The 12,919-nt window shown below is 41.4% G+C and overlaps 1 protein-coding gene across 3 annotated transcripts in view; it reads right to left on the bottom strand.

The window, feature by feature from the left end:
• LOC122491871 (ceruloplasmin) overlaps nucleotides 1–7,316 on the bottom strand; it is a 72,834-nt gene extending 65,518 nt beyond the window's left edge. The window contains exon 1 of one of the 3 annotated variants that reach the window (XM_043595162.1): nucleotides 6,856–7,316. In XM_043595162.1, the coding sequence (XP_043451097.1) occupies nucleotides 6,856–7,001 (146 nt within the window). In that variant the 5' untranslated portion in view covers nucleotides 7,002–7,316. The remainder of the gene's footprint in view (nucleotides 1–6,855) is intronic. The other 2 variants (XM_043595164.1, XM_043595163.1) reach the window with 2 other exon arrangements.
• Nucleotides 7,317–12,919: the final 5,603 nt, after the last annotated feature.

Genomic DNA, 12,919 nt, shown 5'->3' with positions numbered 1-12,919 from the left:
ATACTAATCCTACATTTTTTATTTCCTTTAGCAGCACTAAATCAAGATCGGAATTGATGTGTGCAGTGTATGTGGGTTTTAAAATTACCTTTGGATGCAAATTACCCTTATGTTCTTTTAATCCCTTGCTACCGAAAATGTTTGACTAGTGAATGTTTATATTCTGCTTTGTGGCTGATTAATAGTTGCTCGAAACTTTTCTAAAAATGTTAGCAAAGTAAATTGTAGTGCGGGGCAGGGGTGGGGGGAAAAAGGAAGAAAAGAAAAGGGAAGAAAGAAAGTGGGTTTGGTGATCACACTTTTAAAGTGATTCTTAGGCTGTCCTTAACAGAAGGCTCTAAGTAGCTCATTGGGATCTGTTGGTGAGTAACAACATCTACCCATTTAGGAGCACTCACCGAAAACCTGGACTTTGGCAAGCCCCTCCACAAATGGGATCTCCTCCGATAGAATAAAAAGTGCTAACACTCAGGCTGATGATCTGGGGGTTGTGCTTCTTGGTGTGAGTGTGTGTGCTGTGGACTTTCACCTCAGGGATCTTTGATGCCTCACCATTTCTTCTTAATTCCTGTGGAGCCGGCTGAACTGACTGAAGAATAAACTTTGTCTTGTCTCCTCAGCTGTAAGCTCCTCGGAAAGAGTGAGAAATACTTCTCCTTCTTTTCTTCAAGACGAGAGGAGGGCTTGTCTGGAAGCTCTGAACTTCCCTTGCTGCAAAGTTTAAAGGCCCAGTTTTTCAAAACTCTAGAGCTGTAGCCCAATATTTCCTAAGTTTTGATGTGCGTAGGAATCTACTGAGGCCCTTGAGGAAATGCAAGCTCCTGAGCCCCAGCCCCATTTATTCTGATTGCTTGCTTCTGGGGCAGGCCCAGACGTTCATAGTTTCTAACACCCAGCTGTGTTCTATTGCAGGCAGGCCGCTCTGGGCTCATGGGTAACCTGAGCGGGAGGCTCCGAAGTGAAGGAAAAGAGAGCTGCCTAATCCCAGAGGCAGTGGGATTTCTTGGGACTGTGAGACAGAAGGGTGGCAGGATCTGTTTCCAGGCCATACCCTGGTGGCGGCCAGACCTCTGTTGGTACAGTTGCATGAGGACATCCGATTAAGCCTGAGTGCCGGAGGCAGTGGTGGTCCTGGAGGCTGAGTTTGAGTGGCAGCAGGTGTTGGAAACAGCAGAGCACCACGCACTGGACTGACCAGAGGACATCGACCATGAGGATCCCATCGTTGGCACCACATACCAAGGACCCCATTTTTCCTGGATTGTGTGAACTCCAGGATTCCAGATTGTTCACTGAAAAATGAACCCTTTTGATGGGAAGGGGGCCAAGCTGGAAGTTAGAAAAACAAAGAAGAGGCATCCTTTGTTTTATTTCTCTCAGTTGGTTCCATTTTCTAATTGTTGTGGTTTCCATTTTGTTAGAATGAAATAGAAAAATGGATTCAGGAAGGCTCAGAGAGACTTCAAGGGCATCCAAATGCACGGGAAAACAGGACAGGGGTGTGAATTCTTCCTCTAAAACTGCAGCATTTGTATTAACAGAAATGGTCTTAACAAGTGGATGTTTTAACAACAGCAAAATTCTGAGGCACTGAAGACCATTGAGATTGAAAGCAGATTCCTGCAGTACTCAGTGCTGCAAGGAGGTTAGCAAGAGTACAGTGTTAGTCTGGCATACGGCTGTAGCAAAGCTCACAGCGCAAAGGCAGAATTCCTCTCTAGTCACCAGACGACCCTGGCCCGCTCAGTCTTAGGCCCATTCACATCTGAGGGTAACTTTTCTCCAGCATCTCTTATTGCTAGGAGATGAGTCCTGGTGATATTTTTTTTATTTAAATTTGTTTTAATGTTTATTTTTGAGAGAAAGGGAGAGAGACAGAATGTGAGTGGGGCAGGGGCAGAGAGAGAGAGAGCGAGACACAGACCCTGAAGCAGGCTCCAGGCTCTGAGCTGCGAGCACAGAGTCTGACGCAGGGTGAGAGGCCACAAACCGTGAGATCATGACCTGAGCCAAAGTTAGATGCTTAACTGACTGAGCCACCCAGGTGCCCCTCCTGGTGATACTTAAATAGAGATTCTAATCTTTGTTCTAAAATGCCCTGTTGAGGGGGCGCCTGGGTGGCTCAGTCGGTTAAGTGTCCGACTTCAGGTCATGATCTCGCAGTCCGCGAGCCCGAGCCCCGCGTCGGGCTCTGTGCTGACAGCTCAGAGCCTGGAGCCTGTTTCAGATTCTGTGTCTCCCTCCCCTGTTCATGCTCTGTCTCTCCCTGTCTCAAAAATAAATAAAACGTTAAAAATTTTTTTTTAAATAAATAAACGTTAAAAAAAAATAAAATGCCCTGTTGATACACATTTTACATAGGTCAAAGTTTTAAAATAGCCCTCAAATTCCTTTTTATTGAATTTTTAAAAGTGTATTTATTTATTTTTGAGAGAGAGAGAGAGAGAGAGAGAGAGTACAAGCGGGGGAGGGACAGAGAGAGGGAGAGAGAGAGAATTCCAAGCAGACACTGCACTGTAAGTGCAGAGCCTAAGGTGGGGCTTGAACTCATGAACCGTGAGATCATGACCTGAGCCGAAGTCAGAGGTTCAACGGAATAAGCCTCCCAGGCGCCCAGCCCTCAAATTCTTAAGGCTTCATTCAATACAGTGTGTATTGATACTTTCTGAACATGACTCTGAAACACTTGGGAGTATGTCACGTCCTGTTCCAATAAAATTCAGTGGGCTTTGCCAGAATGCCTTCACTGCACATTTCTCCCATACTAATCACCTCCTGAAACAGGACAAGCATTGCCCAATCTTCAGGGTTCACTCTTTGTACACAGAGATTTGGGGGAGGCAAGAATTGCTTTTAAAGTAGTTGATCTGAAGTTATATTCAGAGTTTGTAACATTTGGAATTGCTTTTGTACACATGGCAGTATGCAAAATATGTTTCCCATCTTGTTTTGTTTTTTTTTTTTTAAACAAAATGAACTCTTGACCAAATTGGGAAATATTTCACATCATGTGATACTTTGGGGTACGTCTATTTGATTATGTGCTGTCTACAAAGGAACATCAAAGGGTCATTAGGAGGTATCTATTTAATTTCAAGGGCACAGGGGCACCTGGGTGACTCAGTTGAGTGTCAGACTTCAACTCAGGTCATTAGCTCACAGTTTGTGAGTTCAAGCCCCACATCAGGCTCACTGCTCTCAGCACAAAACCCCTCTGTCCTCCTTGCTCTCTGCCCCTCCCCCACTTGCGCTTTCCGTCTCTCAAAATAAACATTAATTTCAAGAACATAGTGTGGGGACTAGGGTCAGTTACTGGAAGTTTGCAGTAAGTTTGCCAGTTATTCAGTCAAAAGAATCTATTATAGTTGTTCTTTGAATCAAGCAAATAATTCATGTTAATTGTAGATCTTTCTGTTGACAGTTGTAACATGCTCTTTTCTATTCATTACAAAGATATTGTCTCCCTCTCAGTAATCATATCCCACCTTTTTATCCCCCCATCTTCTAGAATCCTATAGCCAACTCTTATAATTTCTGGCAGATTCAGACTCAGAAGTGAGTTTTTAATGGTAGTGGAATTAAAAATTTTATACTGACTCAGTAAGATGATAATAAAGTTACATCTTTCCATAAATTCAGAATGTACTTGAATGGTCTTGGCTTATGTTTAGACTTGATTACTGAAATGTCGGTAATGGGAAAAGTTTCTGGATTCTTGTCTTCATCGGTTGAGACACAGGACATTAGTTTTCCATTGCCAAATAACAAATTGTCACATAGTAGCTTAAAAGAACACCCACTGATTGTTTCACAGCTCAGTGGGTCAGAAGTCTGGCATGGCATGACTATCTTCTCCGCTCAGGTTATCATAAGGCTGACATCAAGGTGTTGGCTGGTCTGAGCACTCATCTGGAGGAGCTGGAGAAATCTGCTTCCAAGCTCATTCAGATTATTGGCAGAATTCAGTTCACTGTGATAGGATTGAAATCCCCACTTCCTGGCCATCTGTAAGCCAAGGACCTCACCCGCCTCCTCAGGGCCACCTGTATTCCTTCTCAAGTGGCATCTTCTATCTTCAAGTTAGCAGCAGTTTGTTGAATCACCTCAAATCTCTTTTCTTCTTTCTCTCCTTCTTCTAGAGAATTCTTTGGTTTAGATTAGGCCCACCCAGATCATCTCCCTATTTTAAAGTCAACTGCACCACTGAATATAACACAGATCACAGAGTATTCGCTCACCATACAGACAGGTTCTGGAGGTCTAGAGCCACCTCTAACATGGTGGATTAGGAGATGGGGCCTTTGGGATGCACTTAGGTCATAAACATGGAGCCCTCATACATGGGATTAGGGCCTTATAAAACATGCTCCAGAGAGATTTGTAGCTTCTTCTACCATGTGAGGACACAGTGAATAGGCTACTATAACCAGGACTAACCAGGAAGAGAGCTCTTACTAGAACATGGCCATGCTGGTACCTTGACTTTGAATTTCTCAGCCTCTAAAACTGCAAAATACATTTCTGTATTCTTCTGTGGTATTTTGCTATAGCAGCCCGAAGAAACTAAAACCGCTGGACATGCTGGTAATCAGACACAAAGAAGAGAGAAACAAGTTGCTACCTAAACTCATCTATACAAAAAGTTTAGCATAGTGTTGGCGAAATTGCTGAATCTGTGTTCAACAGTCAGTTAGATGTAATTGGAAAAAAAAAAAAAAAAGATCACAGGCAGAGTGAGCAGCGCCATCTAGAGTCCAAAGATTCTAGGCTGTCCTTGAAGCCACGGATGATCAAACCAATGTTGCAAAACCTCCCTAAACACAGACAAGACACAAGAATATTTAAAACCAAAGGAATCCTCTGACCACCACCTCCCCTCCCCATTCTTTTTTTTTAAAAAAAAATTTATGTTTATTTATTTATTTTTGAGAGAGAAAGACAGCGACCACAACAAGTAGGGGAGGGGCAGAGAGAGAGACACAGAATGTGAAGCCGGCTCCACGTTCTGTACTATCAGCACAGAGCCCGTCACCAGGCTCGAACTCACGCAGAACCCCAACTCACAAACTGTGAGATCATGACCGAGCCGAAGCCGGATGCTTAACCGACTGAACCACCGAGGCGTCCCTCCCGGCCCTGTTCTTAATAAACTCCCTCTCTCTTCTGTCTTCTCTAGCTTCTGGTATTACAGACTTCTTCATTGAAGCATGCTTGGAGCAATGTCTTGCACTTTGCTTATGCTCAGTAAAGCTGATTTTATTTTTAATCATGAGTAATAGCAGAAGAATGGTGGATGGGGGCTTGGAGTAAAGCAGACTTTTTTTTTTTTAATGTGTCTTGTTTCCCTATAGAAACCATGTATAATTTACATGTATTTAATCAGGGAAAATCTTGCATTCATACAAAATAATTTGGTGAAGTCATGAAAATAGGTCCTATTCCTAAGAAGAGAATACTACCTCAAAACCTGGTTTAAAAAAAAATTATTGTAGGATGTATTAGTTTTGTTTACAATCAGTTATTTTTAGGTCAGAAACTTTGCTTACTGTATATCACTAAATTAATAATTTAACAGATATTATTAGCAGCTATGTATTTATTTTTTACTGTGAAAAATGTCAAACATACATAAAATGAATGAGAATAGCATATACCCATCAATAGAACCAACAATTATGAAGATTGGGATACTTGTTTAGCTATTTTTAAAGATATAATCTTAGCAGCTGATTGTCATTGGGTTCATTTATGCTTTATCAGCATTAAAATGCATTTTAAAAAATTTTGTAATGTTTTTATTTATTTTTCAGAGAGAGAGAGAGAGAGAGACAGAGCATGAGCTGGGGAGGGGCAGAGAGAGAGGGAGACACAGAATCTGAAGCAGGTTCCAGGCTCTGAGCTGTCAGTACAGAGCCCGATGCAAGGCTGGAACTCGTGAACCGCGAGATCACGACCTGGGCTGAAGTTGAATGCTCAACTGACTGATCCACCTAGGCAACCCTAAAATGCATTTTTAAAAGTAGTAAACATGGGGTTTAGTGATAAATGTTTAATTGGCATTATTAAGACTGATGACCTCAGTATAAACTTCATTATAAAAACATCAAGAGCTATACTTGTGCTTTTCTATATTGTATGGTGACTATTGCTTGAAATAAGAGGGCTTACACCTGAAACAGGAAAACATTTAAGTAACACAGAGGTTTTTTTGGCGGGGGGGCATCACAATAGCTATCTCACATATTTTGTGCATGTCTGATGTACCTCGCATTGTACTAAGAGCTTTACATGCACCCACTCTTCAAAGAACCCGATAAGGTAGTTTTGTTATCTCCATTTTCCAGATTAGCATGCTAACGCTGAGAAAGAGAAACTTAATTAACTGCGAGTCAACTAACAAGTCTTAAGCACAGTCATGGTTATTAAAATTGTATTTGATTTTTATAAATGATGTTTTAAAGGATTAAAAATCATTTTAGTCTTACCTGCTAATAATCAATAAGTGGTATAATCAACATAACATTTTGTACTGTTGTTATTTAAATTAAAGTACTTCTGCACAAACAGACAAGAAGACTGAACCCTGATGAAAGATGCAATATCGACCAGAGGAGGTAATAAGCCCACACAGATCCCCCAGGACCAAGGGGAAATCAGTCGAGCAGCCTTCCCACCCCACCCCCCACCAAAACGTGCCCAGGAATTTAGAGGAGTTTTATTAGTTTCCCGGATTTCAAGTCCACATTTTGGAGTTTCCATATACAAGAAATTAATAAAACATTTTATCTTCTTCCCTTTATTTTTTAATTGATAACTTATAAATTTGGTCTGTACACAATAAAAATAGTGACTTACCTGTCAACTGAAATTAGTCTCTTTTCCCCATTGTCAGGCACGTAGTTCCAAGTTGTTTCGATAATCCCAATGTAGTAATGTTTCTCTTTCGCCCAGGCTGAGTTACTATATAAAAGTAGAAAAAGACCCAGCAGCAAAATCTTCATTTTTTTTTTCCCTCGTGCAGCCTGAGAAGCAACAAAGTGAAATCAGAAGCAGGCAATTTTATAAATAAGGCTTTCTTCCTTTATTTGCTTGATTGACACATCTTCAGGTTGCACAAAAGTAAATTGTTTCGTAAAAGCAAATAACGTTTCCCACTTCGGCTCAGTTCTCGTAAGCCCAGGGGGAAAAAAAAGGTTTCTGTTGCCAGGCTTCTCTGATTACAAATAAAAAAGCCAACAGTTATTGTTGGAGCCACTAGAGTGTGCATAACTCTGCTTTCCTCCATTTGTTGTGTAAATTCCAGGAGGGCAAAAATCATCTCTAAATGCTCCCTTTGTTCCTCGAACAATATGCCACAGTACAGCGCTCTGCTCGCAGTGAACTGTTAATAAATCATGAGGAAATTAGGCAAAATGGATTAAAATGTGTCACTCTTTACTTTTGAAATGGCTAACAATACTTGATTGCAACTTGAGGATATGAAGTGTGATATTTAGCATGCCAAATTTAAGTATCCCACAATAAGAATCTTATTGTGAAGGATTTATCTATTTTGTATGCTCTTAACACATCTGCATAGAAAGTTTGCCAAATTATTCTGCATTACTATATGCAAAATAACTAGCAAAGCATAACAGGGGGTGATAATTCTGTTTTATCATTAAAGAAAGCAGACATAAGTAGATCTATTTTCAAAGGCAAAGGTTGGTCTTAGTAAATAGGGGCTTATTACCCTAAGTGAATACAAGTTTATTAACAGAAAATCCTGGTTGTAACACTGCACATTTTGTGTTAATATAATCCTTCAATGCATTTTATGTATTTGTCCCGAGTTATTTATAGAAATAGATTGGCATAGGAGAAAGAACCCTGATGTTTGCATAATTCATTAATTTAATAAGTATTAGTGAGCGACCCCACTGTGTGCCAGACCCTGTTTCAAGTGCTGCAGATACAGCAGTGAATAAAGCAGACATGAAACCCTACCTTCATCAGCTTATGTTCTGCTTGCAAGAGACTGGTAATGTACAAATGAAGAGAGAACACAGCTAGCATTAGCAACAAGTGCTATGGAAAAAAAAAATCAGAGAAGGACAATAGTAAGTACCAGGGAAGACAGCAGGATGAAGATCAAAATCTGATGGCACCACGTCATATCAGGCAAGAAACTTAACCTCAGTTTCCTCACCTGTAAAACCTCAGTCTGAGAGAACTATTGTCCCAATGGTAATTGAAATGATCTACTAAGTTAAGGCATAGAGATACTTCTCCCACCAGCTTATAATAATCTTAAGTAATTGCCCTGATACAGAAAACTGAGTTCCAATGCTCGGTATGTCCCAAGACCTCCTTCTAGAGCCACCTTTAACTATTGTGCCCTCATGTCCACTGAGAGGAACACTGGCCAAAATCTGTGCCTTGCAAGATGCTGTTCCTTTTAAACATTGGTGTCCAGAGGGGCTCCTATTCCCAAGTGTTCTACTTGGAGGGGACATCATTTAGCAGTTCATACTCCCAAAGGGAGAATGGCACAAAGCCACTGTATGAGCCAATAGCTTTCCGAGCATTTCCTTCTTTCTCATTCTCTACTCCATGCTCAAACTCAGCCCTGAGAGATGGGAGGACAGTGATCAGATCACAGCAATAATCCCTGAAGTCACTTTTTTCAGTAAGTCTACCCCATTCCCACCAAATTAATTAATTAATTAATTAACACACACACACACACACACACACACACACACGCAGCTCAGGTAGTACTATGGAGGGCTCCAGAATGTATACTTCTAGCACCACTTACATTGGTGGTGAAATGAAATGGTTAAACAGTAATACTCCTGGCCAGTGGGAGTAAATATTTTATGTTGCAATGCAGAGAAGGTCAGGAAGTCCACATTTCTGTCCTGTTTTGTGACAGTTACCCTTCCCATAAAGCTGCTGAGTGGCAGGAAGTAGGGAGAATGCGCTGAGCCTCAGGACTGTCTAAATAAGCACTGTGGGCTAATAAGCAACCAGCCATTGACAGGGTCATTTAACACTGCAAATCTTACAGTAATTCCAGAGCTGGTACTCAAAAGTAAACTTTGAATAATGCTGCAATTGAGAATTTCTGCACTCCAGAAATGTGTCACAGCAGCATAAACTGGGGTGACACAAGAAGAGCAGAGGGCCCACCAGGGGAGGCTTAGCTGACTTGGAGCATTGCAAGAAAGAAGAGAAGAATCTAGACAGGACCAAGTAGCTTATCCACTTGGCTGTGTCTGTCAGAAGGCTGTTATCTCAGAACCCTGGGGTATATCTTTGTAGTTTGTTATAAATAATCATTGCATACTTAGAGTTACATCGCACAAATTTTAATCATTTTCCACAATTTCTTTCTTCTTTCTTTCTTTCTTTCTTTCCTTCTTTCCTTCTTTCTTTGTTGTTGTCTGAAAGATTTCTGGATTGGGTGAGTCTTACGTGCATTTAGCAGTTAAGGTCCTGGGGCTGATAATGGCTAAAATCAAGGAAGCTTTTGTTTTATTTCTGTTCTGGCAAGATTTCCTGTTTATACCCCCCAGATTCTTTTTGGTTGATCCATGAAGCTTTTAACATGATAAATCAGAATTATTGAGAAACAAACTGCCAAGGACAGTCTTTCACTCTGTGATGGCAGGAAACACTCACTATAAAATAGCAGTCTGTTCATGACCAGTCAGACCACCATGATGTTATCTTTTTACAGGAAATTGTGCAACTCTGGAATGTTATCGGCGAGTGGGGTCACACGAAGAACTCTGATAACCAGCCCCCTGACTTGAACTAGCATAGCACCGGCTTGGCTGATCTTCTCCTCTACTGCTCAGTTCATGACTATTTAGGGAGTGTCACATAGATGGGGCTCTGGTTGCTCCATCCCCTTTGGCTGCCCATTAGTGGGTCAAGGTTAGGCTCATCACCTTCTGGCAGGTAGAGGGGTCACAGGCGGGGGAAGAGAAAGCCTAGATTCTAATCCCACAAAGCCTTGCTGGTGTCGATGTGTACATTACAATGGAGGAGATTTGCTTTTTAATGGCATTATATTTTAACGGCCATTCTTGTTTTCTTACTACCATGAACAATGTAGAAATCAAAGCATATGATTTATTAGCAATGGAAGAGAACCAAAATAGTAGAATCACTTTGTAATTATTTTTTTAATGTTTATTTACCTGCGAGAGCAAGAGAGAGAGAGTGCACGAGAGTGGGACAGAAAGAGAGACAGGGAGACACAGAATCTGAAGCAGGCTCCAAGCTCTGAGCTGTCAGCACAGAGCCTGATGTGGGCTCCAACTCACATACCACAAGATCATGACCTGAGCCGAAGTCTCAGTTAAGCCAAGGCTTAACTGACTGAGCCACTCAGGCTCCTCTAGAATTACTTTTATAAAAGATTAAAGAATAACTTATTCACAAGGCTTAATTACATGCAACTTCAAATATGTGACTTTCTTCCTCTCTGGCCATGTTGACCCCATTCCCTCTTGCTTCTATTCCATGCGGGGGTAATACATTCTGTATAGCTCTTATCACTTTGAAATCTGCCTGGGTCTTAATTTACAAAAGATAATGACACATTGGTGATGACATAAAGAGGCCAATGTCACTGAAAGAAGAGTTACAATTCCCCTAGAAACAAGAAGCATGAACATTACACAGGGTCACGTGGGGAGGCAACAGAGTTGTTCAGGAGGCAGAAGTAGAGACTGGGGAAGCATAGGCCACAGCCTTTATTGGGGTTTGTGTGGGAAAGGCGAGGCAGGGCAGAGTAAATAGCTTATGATTGGCTAGTCTGAATAATCATAATGGACTTTGGGGCATAGGAGCTGTCTCTAGTTGTTTGGTACTTGGCTCAGATTGATTTAAATTTTTTTTTTTTTTCAACGTTTATTTATTTTTTTGGGACAGAGAGAGACAGAGCATGAACGGGGGAGGGGCAGAGAGAGAGGGAGACACAGAATCGGAAACAGGCTCCAGGCTCTGAGCCATCAGCCCAGAGCCTGACGCGGGGCTCGAACTCGCCGACCGCGAGATCGCGACCTGGCTGAAGTCGGACGCCCAACCGACTGCGCCACCCAGGCGCCCCGGCTCAGATTGATTTAGGGCAGAGGAAATATGGGCTTAGTGTGTGAGTTAGATAAAGGAGTTGGGGGTATGGAATCTGGGATTGGTTGGTTTGCATATGAAAGTCTGGCTCATCTGCAAGCTGTTCACTATCTCTATGAATTACCTAGCTCTGCGGGGGTGGGGGGTGGGGGGGACAGTCTTTTCCCAACTAGCATGATCCCCCAAAGATGTCAAAGCATCATAAAATATTGAAAATTAAAAACATGATGAAAGCATATTTCCTATTGGAATTATCTGTTTATGTGACTGTCTCCTCAATTAGACTGGGCTTTCTTGGGGGACCAATGACTATGCCTTGTTTTGTGTTGAATCCTAGGCATTTAGCATCATGGTTGACACACAGCTTAATAAAAATTGAAAGAATGAATAAATGTTAACTATAATAACAGTCAATAACATTTATTAGATGATGACTGTGTGCCAGCACAGTGCTTTATAAATTTTATTTCATTTCATCCTCAAAACAACCAATTAGATAGATATATTAGTTTTTTTTATTGCTTCTTTAATGAATCACCACAAACTCAATGGCTTAAAACAACATAAATTTAATATCTTACAGGCCTATATGTCAGAAACCAGATGTCTGTATCGTCAGGCTAAAATGAAGGGGTCAGCGGGGCTGCATTCCTTTGTGGAGTCTCTAAGGGAGAACCTTTTCCTAGCCTGCTCCAGTTTTCAGGGGTTGCCCACATTCCTTGTCTCAGAGCCCCCTTCCATTTTCAAAGCCAACAATGGCAGGATGAGTCCTTACATTGCATCACTCCAACCTTCTCTTCTGTCTCCCTCTTCTACTATTAAGGACCCACCTGATAACCTTGAATAATTTCTCTATCTTAAGTTTAGTTGATTAGCAACCTTAAATTCACCTTTATCATGTAAAATAACATACTCATAGGTTCCGGGGATTAGGATGAGGACATCTTTGGGAGGCCATTATTTTGCTTACAGTATACCACAAATAGATATTATTATTATTATCTTCATTTTACACACAAGGAAACTACAGAGAAGAGAGATTTTATCCCTTGTTGCAGACCCCATATCTAGTAAGTGGAATAGATGGAATTCAAATATAAGCCTGCCTGACCCAGAGATGCACTGTGATCCTGTGGGCATTAGAGAATGGTTCCAGACTATATTGGGCTGGGCCTCTCAGTCTCTCTGTGTTGTGGAAGGATTCTGGCCAGGGTTTGGTTGGCAGTTGGCAAATTTAGAACCTTCATTTTGTCAGTTGACAAAAAGATGACTAGATTTAGAGGGCTCACTGATTACAAACAAACTTGGAGAATAAATCAATGTGGTAATGTATTAATTTAAAAGTAAAGGAGGGGGGCGCCTCGGGTGGCGCAGTCGGTTAAGCGTCCGACTTCAGCCAGGTCACGATCTCACGGTCCGTGAGTTTGAGCCCCGCGTCAGGCTCTGGGCTGATGGCTCAGAGCCTGGAGCCTGTTTCTGATTCTGTGTCTCCCTCTCTTTCTGCCCCTCCCCCGTTCATGCTCTGTCTCTCTCTGTCCCAAAAATAAATAAACGTTGAAAAAAAAATTTAAAAAAAAAGTAAAGGAGGATGCGTATATATTATTGTTATTATTATTTTGTAATCTCTGCACTCAACATGGAGCTTGAACTCACCACCCTGAGATCAAGAGTCACATGTTTTACTGACTGAGCCAGCCAGGTGGTTCATATATTATTGGGGTTTTTAAATTTTCGTTTATAAGTCTACTTAAAAAATCAAACTATGGGAAAAAACTTCTTGGTAAGTATAGAATTT

The sequence above is a fragment of the Prionailurus bengalensis genome, chromosome C2 (assembly GCF_016509475.1).
Source record: "Prionailurus bengalensis isolate Pbe53 chromosome C2, Fcat_Pben_1.1_paternal_pri, whole genome shotgun sequence".
Classification (NCBI taxonomy): Eukaryota; Metazoa; Chordata; class Mammalia; order Carnivora; family Felidae; genus Prionailurus; species Prionailurus bengalensis.
Note: the sequence above shows the minus strand (reverse complement) of the source record. Positions and strands in the feature narration are given on the sequence as shown.